We start from the raw sequence: 18,504 nt of genomic DNA on the forward strand, positions 1-18,504 counted from the left end.
GCTAATAAAAAGCACTGACACTGTACTAATGACACTGGGCAGGAAGGGGTTAACATCTGGGGTGATCAAAGGGTTAACTGTGTGCTGTGTGTGTGTTCCTGTGTAAGAATGCTACTTTGCATTGTTCTGCTGTGCAGAGCAATACAAAGCAGTGTGCTGGTGCTGACGGGAGAGATCTGTGCTGTTTAAATACTAGTAATAGCGGCGATCAGCCACTTATAGCGGGACTGCGGCGGGCATTCTGACACTGGGGGGGGAGGACTGATGTGGTGTTACTGACCTCTCCAGTGACACCAATGCAGTGATCAGTGCTAAAAAAAAGCACTAACACTGTACTAATGGCACTGGGCAGGAAGGGGTTAACATCTGGGGCGATCAAAGGGTTAACTGTGTGCTGTGTGTGTTACCGTGTAAGAATGCTCTTGGTATTGCTCTGCTGTGCAGAACAATACAAAGCAGTGTGCTGGTGCTGACATAGATCTGTGTCGTTTACATACTAGTAATGGCGGTGATCAGTGAATTATAGCAAGACTGCAGCGGACATTCTGACACTGGGGGGGGGGGGGGGGGGACTGACGTGGTATCACTGACATCCCCAGTGACACCAATACAGTGATCAGTGCTAAAAAAAAAATCAGTGACACTGTACTAATGACACTGGGCGGGAAGGGGCTAACATGAGGGGCGATCAAAGGGTTAACTGAGACCACTGTCCTAGACTGATATGCTGGCTCAGAGATGACACAATCCTGGTCCCTGAGCACATCCTTTTCTGTTTTCACAAATGTCAAATGTCTGACACAGATCAGCCTCTGCTGTATCCTCTCACCTTGTGACTTGATACAAAGTTACAATATACAGTCTGATCATTAGGGGGGGGAGACTGAGGAAATGCTACCTCCGGCCTGCAGCAGACTGATGTCATCACCTCGACCTAGGTATAGTCGCTGTCTGGTGCTTAACCCCCCTGGCGGTATTCCCGAGTGTAGCTCGGGGTAAAGTTTCAGCCCCCCCGAGCTACACTCAGGAATACCCTGCAGCATTCCTCCGGGATCTCTTCTTCACTTACCTTGTCCTGCGCTCCCGCGATGTCCCTCCTGCAGTGTCCCCGGCAATGTCCTCCGGCCGATGCCGGCATCTGTCTTCTGGGTTCCGTTCCCTGCGACGTCGGGATGTACGGGGGACGGAACTGGCGGGAAATTTGAAAATGACAAAAAGTGACATTCACTAAATTCACTAAAATCACATAGTATTCCATTCCTGTATCAAACCATTTCACATACATTTTGTCCCGAGTGCTTTGTCCGGCGCCCTGCCTGCATTTTTACTGTTCTTTCTGCCTGGAAACTGAGAAACGTCCATGGCGTCCAAAAAGCGTCCCTTTAGGTCAAAAGCGGTTTTAGACCGGCTAGAGAACAGCGATAGTAAATCAGAACCACTTGCAGAATTGAGTGATAATGATTCGTGGGGGAAATTCCTCATCAGACACTGAAAACGATTCTGCGACTTTGCTCAGCGATGTGCGAACTTGGCGCTATATTTCACATTTCAGTGTTTTTAGTTTGATTATATTATTTAATTAAATGTATTATTATTATATTATTATTTTTTATGATTATTATATTATAATTTATGATTTCGTGTTTCAAGTTTTATCCTCCCCGGGATGTTTACTAGACTCTTGTTCGGACAGATTTCAGTGAGTTATTCCTAAAAATGACAGGCCTACAATAAAAAAACATATTTCCATGCAAAAAAATGTACCGCTTTGAGCACAGAAATACTGACATAATCAGACCGCTATGGTCGACTTTTTAATGCTAAAAAGTGAAGCTTTTTTGAAAAATGATCCTGTAGCTGCACATGTGAGGGATTTACTGACAGGTCCACTTGAATCTTTCTGTTGGACCGTGAATATAAGCGGCTTTTCTGCGTTCTGGGCACGGATCGCACTGGGATGGATGGGAAGGAGTCTGCCATCAGCTGTGCACTTGGTGGTGGAAGGCCGGGCCGTGGCAGGGTGCCATCGCTCAGCCGTCTCTTTATGAATCATTTTCTCTGAGTGGCTGAGCCTGGCACTCCCTGCGGTTTCAGTACAAAGCGCTGACGGTAATTCTAGAACGCTGCCGATGAATGCCAGGAAGTCTTCTCTTAAAGGGCCAGTCCACCCAAACCTGCCACCAACGTGTATTTTCTGGTGGCTCATCACCATGAAGTCTGGCTAGGACCTCTCCATCTATAGGAAGTCAGACATCCTCTTGCTGAATTCCACATGTATATAAAAGAATAGACCCCCCATCAACAACATGATCTAAAGTGTTACTAAACCCACAACAGTACAATCAGTCTGTAGATGCAGTAAAGCATGCTGGTTATACTCACTGTGGAACCTAAGGGGTTAATCCTCTGCATTGTGTAAAAAGGCTGTTTGATCCTGTCTTCTCTGATCCTCCTCTTGTTGAAATGACCACCTGATACAGGCTGAATATGTAGGCACATGCTCAGTTTGGTGTGATTTGCTAGAGAGGTTTTTTTTTTCCTGGGAGAGTGCATGTGATCAGCACAGGGCCAATCAGCACTGTCCAGACAGAGGTGAGGAGTCCTGCATCCTCCTAGAGCAGAAAGAAAAGGCCTACAAACTTTATGCAATGCTCTGCTGAAGTCACTAGACTGCTCTAACTGCTGATGAGAAAAGATATTTAGCAGTTTATATTTACTAAAATCATTGCATTTCAACGTAGTGTGTACTGTGGGAGAGCGGATATAGTGAATGCGGGGTCCGGGGAGAGGGGATATAGTGAATGCGGGGTCCAGGGAGACTAGATATAGTGAATGCAGGGTCCGGGGAGAACAGATATAGTGAATGCAGGGTCCGGGGAGAGGGGATATAGTGAATGCGGGGTCCGGGGAGACCGGATATAGTGAATGCGGGGTCCGGGGAGACCGGATATAGTGAATGCGGGGTCCAGGGAGACCGGATATTGTGAATGCAGGGTCCAGGGAGACCGGATATTGTGAATGCAGGGTCCCAGGAGAGCGGATATAGTGAATGCAGGGTCCGGGGGAGACCAGATATAGTGAATGCAGGGTCCGGGGAGAGCGGATATAGTGAATGCGGGGTCCGGGGAGACCTGATATAGTGAATGCGGGGTCCAGGGAGAGCGGATATAGTGAATGCAGGGGCCGGGGAGACCTAATATAGTGAATGCAGGGTCCGGGGAGACCAGATATAATGAATGCAGGGTCCGGGGAGAGCGGATATAGTGAATGCAGGGTCCGGGGAGAGCGGATATAGTGAATGCAGGGTCTGGGGAGAGCGGATATAGTGAATGCAGGGTCCGGGGAGAGCGGATATAGTGAATGCGGGGTCCGGGGAGAGCGGATATAGTGAATGCGGGGTCCGGGGAGAGCGGATATAGTGAATGCGGGGTCCGGGGAGAGCGGATATAGTGAATGCGGGGTCCGGGGAGAGCGGATATAGTGAATGCGGGGTCCGGGGAGAGCGGATATAGTGAATGCGGGGTCCGGGGAGACCTGATATAGTGAATGCAGGGGCCGGGGGGACCTGATATAGTGAATGCTGAGTCCGGGGAGACCGGATATAGTGAATGCAGGGTTTGGGGAGAGCGAGTATAGTGAATGCAGGGTCCGGGGAGACCAGATATAGTGAATGCAGGGTCCCGGGAGACCGGATATAGTGAATGCGGGGTACGGGGAGAGCGGATATAGTGAATGCGGGGTCCGGGGAGACCTGATATAGTGAATGCGGGGTCCGGGGAGAGTGGATATAGTGAATGCGGGGTCCGGGGAGAGTGGATATAGTGAATGCGGGGTCCGGGGAGAGCGGATATAGTGAATGCGGGGTCCGGGGAGAGCGGATATAGTGAATGCAGGGTCCGGGGAGAGCGGATATAGTAAATGCAGGGTCCGGGGAGAGCGGATATAGTGAATGCGGGGTCCGGGGAGAGCGGATATAGTGAATGCGGGGTCCGGGGAGAGCAGACATAGTGAATGCAGGGTCCGGGGAGAGCGGATATAGTGAATGTAGGGTCCGGGGAGAGCGGATATAGTGAATGCGGGGTCCGGAGAGAGCGGATATAGTGAATGCGGGGTCCGGGGAGAGCGGATATAGTGAATGCGGGGTCCGGGGAGAGCAGACATAGTGAATGCAGGGTCCGGGGAGAGCGGATATAGTGAATGTAGGGTCTGGGGTTTAGGAACAGTTTAAATTGTAAAAAATTAAAGTTACACCCAAGCACATACAATTAATGAACCATCCCAAATATTTGCACGTATAAGCGTAAACGCACACATCAGGACGTCTACGCATGAAAACGTTGATTGCGATACACATGTTACATATCGCCACGCACACCGGAGTGAGAGCAACCTTTCTAGCACAAGACCTCCTCCGTAACCCCGGATGATCTAAAGGGGGCTTTTTAAAGCATGGCCTATGAAAAATATAATGGACTGATGTTTGTTGCCATTCCATGGGTGCACGCAAATATTGACATGTTTGGTATCTATTTTCTCGGTACAAGTGGCTTGCAATACACAGATCTATATAAGTCGCACCTGAAGCAGTGCAAGCACTACTTTTTAAATTTGGTGTGACTCTGACCAAATTGGAATCGCACCGACATGACCGCTTTAATGGCGGATAATAGGGTGCGACTTGCCATGCGATTTGAAGCTCGCAACGCATGGCAAGTTGCACCTGGTATGACCGGGCACTTAGTGTATTTTTACTGAAAGTTTGTGTTTCCTAGTCCATTGCGGAAATATTGCGTGAAAAATGTATACTGTTTTGCGGGTTTACACAATCTTCAGACCCAAAATGATTTTTTAAACGTGTGCAAGATACAGAAATGACTCTGGCAGTGAAAAGGTTAAAAGCCCCCCCACAGGTCATCTGTTCACAGTTAAAGCACAACTCCAGTCCAAAGTTTTTTATATATATATATATATATATATATATATATATATATATATATATAATACTTTTTTTTTTTTTTTTAACCAGGCGGTGGGGCTGGTTGCCCCCCACATGGATCGGCTGCTCATTTTTTTCTAGGGGTGAGGACGAAGTTCATACTCCCTTGACCCACTGATCCTACAGAAAACCGCTCTCCCCCGCGGTCCAGTGGTGGACTGTTCCTGTCTGTGGAACATGCATTGAGTGTGCTGACACCAGGAACAGTCCATTTACAAGACTGCTAGACCGCAGGGGACGGAGGAGCCAAAAGGTCCGGTCTTGGGTGGGGAGGATTGGCGGGTCAGGTGAGTATGTCTTCGGTGTTCTCTCCCCTAGAACAAAACAAGCATTTAACCCGTGCAGTGGGAAAAAAAGCAAACAATTCTGCTTTATCCATGAATAATGGGTCTAGAATTACTGATCTCACTCTGACGTGGGTGATATGTACAGTAATGTGTAGCACAATCAATGTTCTCGTATGTGGGCACTCCTGGCACGCGTGTTTTGTGTTCATGTATGAGGGGGGGTGGCTCAAAACTTTTTGAGGTCGGGTTTTAACAGCTTGGGTATACTTTTTTATTTTTTATTGTTTCACTAAACTTATTTGGTTTGGTTCACATATTATCATTTGGTTGCAAAAGCCGAACCCTGAAATAATGTAGTCCAAGTTGATTCTGGGTTCTTACTAGGTAGGGGAGATCAGCGAATGGATGTTTGTTGGTTTCCCTCCCCTCTACCCGGCACATCCACTATGCCTGCCCTGGATCCACAGGTGTGAGCGTGGACCCTAGGAAACATGGCAGAGGCATGTGTGGGGGGAGGGTGTGTGGAAGCAATTAGGTGGCTATATACCTTTTACATTGTATATGAAGGTGTTATATACTGTACAGTGAAGGAAATGTGTATTTGATCCCCTGCTGAGTTTGAATGTTTGCCCACTCATAAAGAAATGATCGGTCTAAAAATCGAATGTTCGGTGTATTGTAACACTGAGAGACAGAATAGCAACAGCAAATTCTAAAGAAATGCATGTCTAACAAATGATGACTGATCTGCATGTTCATGAGGGAAATAAGTATTTGATCCCCTATCAGTCAGCAGGATTTCTGGCTACCAGGTGTCTTTTATACAGGTAACAAGCTGAGAACAGAAGCAGTCTCTTAAAGGGAGTGCTGCTAATCTCATTGTGTTACCTGTATAAAAGACACCTGTCCACAGGAGCAATCAAACCATCAGATTCCAAACTCTCCACCATGGCAAAGACCAAAGAGCTGTCCAAGGATGTCAGGGACAAGATTGTAGACCTACACAAGGCTGGACTGGGCTACCAAACTATCGCCAAGCAGCTTGGTGAGAAGGTGACAACAGTTGGTGCAATCATTCACAAATGGAAGAAACACAAAACAAGTGTCAGTCTCCCTAGGTCTGGTGCACCATGCAAGATCTCACCTCGTGGAGTGTCAATGATCATGAGAACAGTGAGGAATCATCCCAGAACTACACGTGAGGATCTTGTCAATGATCTCCAGGCAGCTGGGACCACAGTCACCAAGAAAACAATTGGTAACACACTACGCCGACAAGGACTGAAATCCTGTAGTGCCGCAAGGTCCTTCTGCTCAAGAAAGCACATGTCCAGGCCCGTCTGAAGTCTGCCACTGAACATCTGAATGATGCAGAGGAGGACTGGTGGAAAGTGTTGTGGTCAGATGAGACCAAAATCAAGCTCTTTGGCATCAACTCAACTCGCCGTGTTTGGAAGAGGAGGAATGCTGCCTATGACCCCAAGAACACCATCCCAACTGTGAAACATGATGGTGGAAACATTCTGCTTTGGGGGTGTTTTTCTGCTAAGGGGACAGGACAAGTGCACCGCATCAAAGGGACGATGGATGGGGCAATGTACCATCAAATCTTAGGTGAGAACCTTCTTCCCTCAGCCAGGGCATTGAAAATGGGTCATGGATGGGTGTTCCAGCATGACAATGACCCAAAACACACGGCCAAGGCAACAAAGGAGTGGCTCAGGAAGAAGCACATTAAGGTCCTGGAGTGTCCTAGCCAGTCTCCAGACCTTAATTCGATTGCAAATCTGTGGAGGGAGCTAAAAGTTTGAGTTGCCAAACATCAGCCACCAAACCTTAATGACTTGGAGAGGATCTGCCAAGAGGAGTGGGCCAAAATCCCTCTTGAGATGTGTGCAAACCTGGGGGCCAACTCCAGGAAACGTCTGACCTCTGTGATTGCCAACAAAGGATTTGCCACCAAGTACTAAGTCATGTTTTATGTGAAGGGAATCAAATACTTCTTTCCCTCATGAACATACAAATCAGTGCATCATTTGTTAGATATGCATTTCTTTTGAATTTTTTGTTGCTTTTCTGTCTCTCAGTGTTACAATACACCGAACATTCGATTTTTTTTACTGATAATTTCTTTGTGAGTGGGCAAACATTCAAAATCAGCAGGGGATCAAATATGCATTTCCTTCACTGTATGGTGTCTGGCCATATATTTTTCCCCTCATCCGTATTCCTTGCTGTTGCAGGTGTTGGCCACCATGCAGTCCCCGGACACTCCAGATGGGTGCTTCCTCCACGAACATCTCGATACGGCCGCCCTGGACATTGAACTGGATGAATTGGACTCCATACGAGGAGATGACGATGGTGAGACACAAGCGTGTTAATTTAAAATCTCATTAAACTAATAATTCACCTGTAGGTTGTCCATACAAGGCAACAGTTTAAAAATTAAAAAAAAAGCTCTGGACGCAATAGTCGGCTACCTTATGGCATGGTCCCTCGCAGTACTTACCTTTTTTTAAACTTTTTTCACAAGATGTCCTTAGTCTGCATGTTGAATTACGCACAGTGTCCTTCTTCAACCTGGAAGACTGAGGACAATACTATGTCAAGACCTGGATCTGAACCTTCGACCTTCCTGTTGAGCCACCTGGAAGGATGGACAGCTCCCCCAGACAATTTCTTAAATGATCTTGCCTTGAACCTTGTTCTTGACGCTTGAACTCCTTTCTCCTCCCATGAACTTCCTATTTGAGCTCACTTGCCACTTTATTTGGTACACCTGTTCAATTGCTTGGTAACACAAATTGCTAATCAGCCAATCACATGGCAGCAACCCAATGCATTTAGGCATCCAGACGTGGTGAAGATGACTTGCTTAAGTTCAAACCGAGCTTCGGTATGGGGAAGAAAGGGGATTTAAGTGACTTTGATAATGGCATGGTTGTTGGTGCAAGACGGACTGGTCTGAGTATTTCAGAAACTGCTGATCTACTGGGATTTTCACACACAACCATCTTTAGGGTTTACATAGAATGGTCCGAAAAAGAAAAAATATCCAGTAAGCAGAAGTTGTGTGGAGGAAAATGCCTTGTTGATGTGAGAGAAGAATGGGCAGACTGGTTGCTGTAACATTCAGATGGTAGGGTCAGAATTTGGTGTAAACAGGATGGATCCAGCGTGCCTTGTATCAACGGTTCAGGCTGGTGGTGTAATGGTGTGGGGGACACTTTCTTTGCACTAGCAAGGTGTATCTAACAAAGTGGCCGGTGAGTTTATATTGCACATTCACATCACTCGATGCTCTCAAGGGGCGTACAATCTAAGGTCCCTAACCCTCAAGGGGCGTACAATCTAAGGTCCCTAACCCACATTCATATATACACATACTAGGGACAATGTAGACAGGATCCAATTAACCTACCAGCATGTCTTTGGACTGTGAGAAGAAACCAGAGTACCTGGAGGAAACCCACACAGGCACAGGGAGAACATGCAAACTCCAGGTAGATAGTGTCATGGTTGGGATTGGAACCAGCAACCCAAGTGCTGCTAGACAGAAGTGCTAACCACTTAGCTATGCCTATGTACTTCCTGTCTTCCAGATTTTTGTGTGCTCTCCAGCCAATATCTAGCTCTTGCCACTCCTGATGCCATCCGTATCTCTACTATTACTCATTACCGACTTTTGGCTTGTTGCTCGACTTTGCTTCAGCTTGATCCCAACCTGCGACCACTTAATACTGACCTTTAGCTTGTTAACTGACTATACTTCTGCTTGATCCCTTCCTGCTATATCTGCTACTGGACCCCAACTTGCTCACCTCCTCGTTTGGTGATCCTGAGGACCATGACCTAATACTAACTCACAGCAAAACCCATCTGCGCCATCAGGAGCTCTGGGGAACACCATTTAGTGCTTGGACACCCCAGGTGAGCCCATGTCATCCACCAATGTGACCTGCTAAGGCACTTATCCAGTTGGTCAGTAGGAACCTCTCTTCTCCTATAGCTACTGGTCTCTGAGTCTAACCCCTGACTGTGACATACTGTGAGTGCCCAAGGGGGCATCACCATGGCACCTTGCGTGTAATTATACACTATTCAGTGCCTCTCTCTGCATCATTGAGGACCTGCCACTGCCAGAGAGGATCCGAAGTAGAACCTGCACGTTCCATGACCATCCTGAAACATCTGGAATTGGTAAGTATAAAAAAGCAAAAAATACAACCCGAACAGAGCAATTGACGCAGTTTTTTTTTTTTAAAAGCTCACCTTCTTAACCCACCTTTACTCACTTTCACCTACTTCCATCAATGCTCCTGGAACGTGAGACCACCCATAATGGAATGCTCAGATCTAATCAGCCAATCGCCTGGCCCAAACCCTGTGACATGATTGAAAAGGGGATGTCATCAACACTGTGCAAGCTCTGACACCATCCACCGCGGAGCTTATACAGAGTTTGAATCCAGGCTTTAACGAAGGTGTTGGGGAAAATGAGTAAAGGTGGAACTGCAGGTCAACTTTCTTGAGTATCTTTTATTTGGTAGTTCAAGACCTAATGATAATCATCACTAATAGAGAAGGTATGTAAATAACATAAAACATTGATACACTCTATAATATCCTGATTGATCATCACATTGGTCTACAGAACAATCTCCAAGGCATGTAGATGAAACCGCACCACTAGCAGTCATCTCTTGGAAATGAGGTAAAAGGCAAACAGTTCAGACTGAAGTCCATTGTGATCACATTTATAGGTGGTTATCATCCGCCATGTTTGGTTAAACTGGTTCATTTTATCCATTGTGTTCATGGAGCGATCTGAATCCTTTTTTTTTCCTCTTAAAACAAAGTAGAATTAAATATTTCCCAGGTCCTTCATCCACATTCCAAGGAAGCAAGTCAATCATTACACGACAGTCAAGGTCCTCAGGTTTATATTTGGCAGCAATTCAGTTTTAAAACTGTTGACCCAGGCATGATTTATAACCACAAAGGATCTTTATAGTCGTGAAGGGAAACATTTGTGTTTTTTTTTTCAGTTTTAGTAACTGTACCTGAGCAGCTGAAGGGGAAACCCCCCAAAACAAAAATGGACTATCCCGGCACTCAAAAACCACAAAATAATAAAAATAGTATGTTTTTATTGATGCACAAAACATTTTATTGAAAAAATTATGAGCTTTTGTGATTTATGGGATCATGCTGTAAAATCTGTGGTTTTAGAACAAATTTGTGTACATGTTTGATTACAACATTTTCTGTGTATTAATAAAAACATACTATTTTGTTGTTATTGGGTGCCGAGATAGTCCATTTTTGTTTTGGGGGGATTCCCCTTCAACTCCTCTAGTCATTTGGGATGATGGTATTTCTATCTTGTAATTGTATATAATTGTAACTCTATGGAAACTTCTTTTTTTTTTTTTTTTACTGTATTTAAAAGTGCAATAAAAAAAAAGCTTTTCACCAGTTCCCAACCTCCATTATTCTACCCATAACTGGAAAAAGGTAGAGTTCTAGAAAAGATTTGGATAATTGTATGGCTTTGTTACCTGTTGGTCATTTAGAAAAAAAAAAAAAGTAAAAACTTGAGATTGAAGTAGGTAGTAAATATTTCTAGATATTCTAGCCAATGGAAAGTCTGGATGTCAAAGGAAATGGAGGTTAAAGGATGTTTTTTCATGACGTGTGTAAAACAGTCTACACCATGGTTTCTCAACCAGGGTTCCTTGAGCAATTTCTGCCTCTCAGATAAGTTCCCACTGACACCATTGATCTTCTTAGCTATCTGTAACGGGGGGATTCTTCACAATGACTACAAGTGTAAGAAGCATCCTTCCTCAACCAGGGTTCAATGGAACCCTAGAGTTCCTCCAGAGGTTCTCAGGGTTTCCTTGAGGGATGAGCAGTTTCTGCCTCTCAGATAAGTTCCCACTGACACCATTGATCTTCTTAGCTATCTGTAAGGGGGGGATTCTTCACAATGACTACAAGTGTAAGAAGCATCCTTCCTCAACCAGGGTTCAATGGAACCCTAGAGTTCCTCCAGAGGATCTCAGGGTTTCCTTGAGGAAAGAGCAGTTTCTGCCTCTCACATAAGTTCCCACTGACACCATTGATCTTTTTAGCTATCTGTAAGGGGGGATTCTTCACAGTGACCAGAAGTGTAAGAAGCATCCTTCCTCAACCAGGGTTCAGTAGAACCCTAGAGTTCCTCCAGAGGTTGTTAGGGGTTTCTTGAGCAATGAGCAGTTTCTACCGCTCACATAAGTTCCCACCGCTCACATAAGTTCCCACTGACACCAGCAATCTATTTTTAGCTATCTTTAATGAGGTAATTCTTCTCAATTATCACAAATGTAAGGATAATTCTTCCAACTGACTATCACACTAATGTATGTAGCCCAGTGATGGCTAACTTACCTGTACTATCGCAAAACATTCATAATAAGGACTAGGTTGAGCTAGCGCTCCCTCTAATGTTCATCTGGGACAGTGAAACTGTGTTCAGAGGCACAGAGATGGGAGGACCTAACAAAAGAGCTGGGAATTGTGGGATATATAGTCCAAACGGCTGGATTTGCAGAGGGACCAATACTGTTGTCAAGTACAAGTTCCAGCCGGCTGGAAGAGGAAGTGAAATTCAGGGAGAGGACATATATATTGGAAACCGGGAGAAGGACATTCTTTTGGGACCATGGACTGAAGCTGAGAAGAGGGACCTGGTTGCTGTGTATAGTTCAGTAGGCTGCGCGGTCTGGATGATGTGGAGGATCTTTGGTGGGTGAGCTACAGATCTGAAAGCAGATCATCCATTCCCAGCTTCTTATCGGCAGAGTGGATAACTGGAGTCACGTACATCGTCACCACCACAGCGGAATTCCAGTGTTGCAAGGTGCTAGGTCAGGCTCCCCATGCTGCTTGCAGATTTTGCAGGAGCCTTCTAGGACATCCTGAATCCCTTGAGCCGCGATGACATTGGGATTGGTGAGCGGGCAGAAGCCCACACTGTGTACACTACTCACTAAGGGACACTGCATGCAGACATGCACCAATACCACATGCCTTCTAATACAATGCCTTGTAAAGGTATTAATGCACCTTGAAATTTCCCACATTTTGTCATGTTACAACCATAGACGTAAATGTATGTTATTGGGATTTGATGTGATAGAGAGAGACCAACTCAAGGTGGCACATCATTGTGAAGTGGAATGAAAATGAGAAATGGTTTTCAACATTTTTTACAAATAGGTGAAAAGTATGGCGGCATTTGTATTCATCCCCCCGAAGTCAATACTTCGTAGAACCCCCTTTGGCTGCAATTCTTTTTGGGGATGTCTCTACCAGCTTTGCACATCTAGAGAGGGACATTTCTGCCCATTCTTCTTTTCAGAATCGCTCAAGCTCTGTCAGATTGGATGGAGAGCGTCTGGGAACAGCAATTTTCAAGTCTTGCCACAGATTCTCCATTGGATTTAGGTCTGGACTGTGACTGGGCCATTCTAACACATGAATATGCTTTGATCTAAACCATTCCACTGTAGCTCTGGCTGGATGTTTTGGGTCGTTGTCCTGCTGGAAGGTGAACCTCTGCTCCAGTTTCAATTCTTTTGCAGACTCTAACAGGTTTTCTTCTAAGATTGCCCTGTATTTGGCTCCATCCATCTTCCCATCAACTCTGGGCAGCTTCCCTGTCCCTGCTGAAGAAAAGCATCCCCACAACATGATGCTGCCACCACCATGTTTCACGGTGGGGATGGTGTGTTCAGGGTGATGTGCAGTGTTAGTTTTCCACCACACATAGGGGTTTATTTACTAAAGCTGGTTCACTGAGAATCTGTTGCAACTGTGCATGGTAGCCAATCAGCTTCTAACCTCAGCTTGTTCAATTAAGCTTTAGCAATAAAACCTGGAGGCTGATTGGTCTCTTTGCAGAAGTGCACAAGATTCTCAGTGAACCAGTTTTAGTAAATAAACCCCATAGCGTGTTGCCTTTAGGCAAAAAGTTAAATTTTGGTCTCATCTGACCAGAGCACCTTCTTCCTCGTTTGCAGTTTGGGAGAAGCCATGTGGGGGACACAGCAAACGGGACATCTTATGGCTTTCTTCCAACAATAGCTTTCTTCTTGCCACTCCTCCATAAAGGCCAGATTTGTGGAGTGCATGACTAATAGTTATCCTGTGGACAGATTCTCCCACCTGAGCTGTGGATCTCTGCAGCTCCTCCAGAGTTACCATGGGCCTCTTGGCTGCTTCTCGGATGAATGCTCTCCTTGCCCAGCCTGTCAGTTTAGGTGGGCGGCCATGTCTTGGTAGGTTTGCAGTTGTGCCGTACTCTTTCCATTTTTGGATGATGGATTGAACAGTGCTCCGTGAGATGTTCAAAGCTTGGGATATTTGTTTTATAACCTAATTTTGCTTTAAACTTCTCCACAACTTTATCCCTGACCTGTCTCATGTGTTCCTTGGTCTTCATGATGCTGTTTGTTCACTAATGTTCTCTATCAAACCTCTGAGGGCTTCACAGAACAGCTGTATTTATACTGGGATGAAATCGCACACAGGAGGATTCTATTTACTAATTAGGCGACTTCTGAAGGCAATTGGTTTCACTAGATTTTAGTTAGGGGTATCAGAGTAAAGGGGGCTGAATATAAATGCACCCCACACTTTTTAGATATTTTTTATTTTTTTTTTTAACGTTAAACCCTTTATCATTTTCCTTCCACTTCACAATTATGTGCCACTTTGAGTTGGTCTATCACATAAAATCCCGATAAAATACATTTACGTTTTAACATGACAAAATGTGGAAAATTTCAAGGAGGAGGAATGCTTTTTCAAGGCACTGTAAATCAGCAGTTCCCACTAGGAATCGTTTACTTTCATCATCCACTATTGCTGGTCGCCATTGCACAGCAATCTGTTTTGGGCCTTATTGGGCTAGCTGAAGATTAAAGATGCCTGTGATATGGGGGATGCTTAGCTCAATGGTAGTTGCGTTTTTTAGTGAGTTCATGCTAGACAGGAACTAAACTTAAGGGCCTGGTAGCCCACTTTTATTAAACAGTAGCTGAAAAGTCTTTTCAAACACCAGGTTTCCCACGTAGGGGGTTTCAACTTCACACAAAATACACAGTGAAAATGCCCAGCCACCTGGCTCTCTGGTTAGCAATACCTCTGTTTGGCCTCCCAGACCACTGACTATTCAGGCTCTCTCAGCGTAGGTAACAGCTCCTTGCTGTTCAGGCCCCATATGGCCTCTTGACAGAGTCTTCCCTGTACCTCGGCTTGCTTCCTCCAGAGACTCATGGATTCCCTCCAGCCCCTTGGACTCACTGGCCTCTGCAGCTTCATCCGCCTCCCAGACCCTTTCTTGGTTTCCCAGACTCTCATAGCTGGCCAGACTTTCCCAGGCCTTGGACCCAGAATCCCCCTCACAAGGGTTGTAGTCTCCACCAGGAGCTTCCAGCTCTCTTGACAGGGCTCTGTCTTCAGGCTTGTAGCAACTGCTATTCCACTTCCACCGCCTTTGAGCTATGCTCAGATCTGCCTTATAACAAGTGTGTGCACCTAGAGAACCTCTGAAAAACCTGGACCCAAGACTGAAGACTGCATCCCACCCAATACTCTTTGGAGCCTTCAAGCTTATAGCCCCGATCTAGACTTACCAAATCCAGGGAAAGCTTAAAGTGCAGCTTTCTCTGCTCGCAAAAAATTTGCTGGAGCCTCTCAAACTGACTGAGAGTCCTCTGTCCTTTTCAAACCCATTTCCACAGTGACAGAGCCTCGCACTGTCACAATGCCCTTCTCGTCAGGACTCCTTTTACTACCTTTCAAGCCAAGGGCTCTGTGCCTCACATCTCTGTGTACATTAAAGGGGAATTCTGTTTAGAATTTGTTCATAGAGTAGTTTACATGAGTAGCTCGTACAAAGTGTGTTTTTCATTTCTGGACCTGTGACGTCAGAATTCTAAGGGAGCAGGCTGACACTGAGAAGTCTCTTTTCCCTTTCATACCTGGGGTCAAAGACACCCTCCAAGTATATTTGAAGCACCGTCTGACTTGTTGCATTCACTATTGCAAGCGTATTTGTGTGTTCACCCTGAAACTAGAAGACAGGTTATTACCTTGGGATGTATTTGTTGACTAAGGAAAATTTAGTAAATATGCATTTTGGTGTCTTTAAAATCGTGATTTCTTGTACATGATGTCTGAACCCAGGGTGTCAGAGGCGTCTGAAGGCTTGCAAGGTCTGGGCAACCTTTGAGGAATGTCCTCTTAGGGCTCATGTACACGGGGCGTTGTGAAAGCTCTTTTGAATGATGGAAACTGACTGCTGGAAAACGTAGGTTAAAAAAGTCAGTTTAGCTGAGTATGCATACCGCGTTTATGCACGTTTGCGTTTAAAAGCATTTTTTAAAGATAAGCACAGGAGAACCTCCCAAATTCCCAGAATGCCTGAAAAGTGGTAAATTTATTTCAGACTGTTTCAGAGAAATACAGAGAGTAGAAGCAGAGACAGCAGTATCTTTTGAGATTGGCTTAGGTGTGAGTTGCTCATTAACATTTCTTTTGTTTCCATGGGTGGGAAAGGTGTCTGGTGGAGGGAGTCATTAAGGCCACCTGGCAGGGGGTCTTCATGATGAATTTGAGGTGTGAATGGTCATTAACATATCTTTTGTTTCCAAGGGTGGGAGAGGTCTGAGGTGTGAATGGTCATTAACATATCTTTTGTTTCCAAGGGTGGGAGAGGTCTGAGGTGTGAAATGGTCATTGCAATGTGTGACAAACTTGTTAGGAACATCCTGTGTTCAGTGTTTTATCCATTTGAGTACCTTGAAACTGCTTTACATGCATTTTTTCATGATGAAAAAAGGCTCTGGACAGCATCAGGAACTGGAAAAGTTTGAAACGCTGATAAATCGACTGCTGAACGCAAGTTTTCTGCATTCAAAAAAACGATTGTAAACTCAAATGCCTGTAAATGACTGTAAATGAAGATGTGTTAACGGACACAGGAAAACATTAGGGAGAGTTCAGGGGCTGCTGAAAAAAATGCTGAACAGCTCCTAAACTTGAGTTTATCATCTGCAGTGTACTTGAGCCCTTACAGTATCACGAGTTGTAGATATAGCAATTTTTTGCAGGGGTTCCCTGAGACCAGAAAGTTATTTCAGGGGTTCTCTATTGAAAAAGTTGAGAAAGTCTGGCCTATGCATAGTCTGCCCTAAGAATGAAATGGGGCAGGCCTATGAGTCTGGGTCTTGTGACTGGCAGCTGTTCAGTGGGGCGCTGGTGTCTACAGAGTAGGCTTGTCTATTACTAGATTAACAGAATAAGTAACCAGCCGAATGATCAGACAGAGAGAAACCTGTAATTTGCAGTTTACTAAGTAGGTGCAAGGTTAGCAGCCGTAATGCAAAGCAGGTTCAGGATGGTTGAAGTGCAACTCTCTATGTCTCCCTATCAGGGTGCAGGAACTTCCCCCATCTGGGCCACTTCTGGTCTCCACCACCCCCTACCCACCTCTAAGTACATTCCTTGGTTCCACCCCTTACCCACTTCCCAGTACCGCTCCTTTTACAGCGTACAGGGCCAAGTATCATTCTGTGGTGCATGAAATTTGTGAATGATAAAAAGAAAAGTGGTAAAACAGATATACCCCAGCTGGCAGCAATAGACCCACTGAGCAACAATAGATTTGCCCAGCTACAATGGACCTCCACAGCAAATACCACCCAGGCAACAATAGACTCCCACAGCAGCAACAACAGATCTCCCAGCAGCCAGCAACAATAGATGCTTCTCTCAACAGTAGACCTCTTCCAGCAACCAAAGACCACCAAGCAAAAAGACCCCCTCCAGTGACAATAGATCTCCCAGCAGCCAGCATCAACAGACCTTCCAGCAAACAACTGACCCCCCAGCAACAATACCCCCCCCCCAGCAACAATAGACTACCAAGCAAAAATAGATCCCTTCCAGTGACAATAGATTCCTCAGCAGCCAGCATCAACAGACCTTTCAGCAAACAACTGACCTCCAGCAACAATTGATCCCCCACCAGCACCAATAGCCCCCCAGCAACAATAGACAAACATGCAAAAATAGATTCAGTGACAATAGATCCTCCAACAGCCAGCAGTAACAGACCTTCTAGAAAACAACTGCCCCCAGCAACAATAGATCCCCCACCAGCAACAATACCCCCATGCAACAATAGGCTACCAAGCAAAAATAGATCCCCTACAGTGACCATAGATTCCTCAGCAACCAGCATCAACAGACCTTCCAGTAAACAACTGACCCCCAGCAACAATAGCCCCCCTGCAACAATAGACTAACAAGCAAAAATAGATCCAATGACAATAGATCATCTAAAAGCCAGCATCAACAGACATTCCAGTAAACAACTGACCCCCAGCAACAATAGCCCCCCTGCAACAATAGACTAACAAGCAAAAATAGATCCAATGACAATAGATAATCCAAAAGCCAGCATCAAAAGACCTTCCAGCAAGCAACTTACCCCACAGCAACAATAGATCCCCCACCAGCACCAATAGTCCCCCAGCAACAATAGACTAACAGGCAAAAATAGAGTCACCGACCAATAGATCCTCCAACAGCCAGCATCAACAGACCTTAAAGCAAACAAGTGACCCCCCAGCAACAATGGATCTCCCACCAGCACCAATAGCCCCCCTGAAACAATACACTACCAAGCAAAAATAGATCCCCTCCAGTGGCAATAGATTCCTCAGCAGCCAGCATTAACAAACCTTCCAGCACCCCTTTCCATTACATCCATTCAGTGCTGGAGGTGCCAGAACTGCGTTCCCCACATTCCAGATGAAAAAAATCCCTGCTCCCAATACAACTCTATAACAACAGAGTCAAGCTGAGAGTCACTACTTCAGTAAAGTTGTACAGAACACAGCTATTTGTGATTGTCCTCATAAACCGCTTCCCACACTTTGATGTCCCGGGTAGTTCTGGTAACAAATGTGAATAACTGGAGGGATCCAAGGCCCAGGGACAAAGTGCCACCTTACAGGGACTGGAGTACTTTGTTATCCATCAGGGAGGTCCTCCCTATACATAGCTGGATCTTCTGGAGACATTGTGTGGAATGCACACTAGTTCTGTCAGTGGATTGCATCTCTACAGGTGTGGGTTCTCTCAGCTGCTGAGGGACATAAG

General features: G+C 45.5%; 1 protein-coding gene across 2 annotated transcripts in view; it reads left to right on the forward strand.

The window, feature by feature from the left end:
* Nucleotides 1-18,504, forward strand: part of PLD2 (phospholipase D2) — a 120,514-nt gene that overhangs the window by 25,221 nt on the left and 76,789 nt on the right. For both annotated transcript variants that reach the window (XM_089689345.1, XM_089689346.1), the window contains exon 2: nucleotides 7,527-7,647. In XM_089689345.1, the coding sequence (XP_089545471.1) occupies nucleotides 7,539-7,647 (109 nt within the window). In that variant the 5' untranslated portion in view covers nucleotides 7,527-7,538. The remainder of the gene's footprint in view (nucleotides 1-7,526; nucleotides 7,648-18,504) is intronic.

Source organism: Staurois parvus, unplaced genomic scaffold (assembly GCF_062004578.1).
Source record: "Staurois parvus isolate SC_StPar_1 unplaced genomic scaffold, SC_StPar_1.0 ptg000470l, whole genome shotgun sequence".
Classification (NCBI taxonomy): domain Eukaryota; kingdom Metazoa; phylum Chordata; class Amphibia; order Anura; family Ranidae; genus Staurois; species Staurois parvus.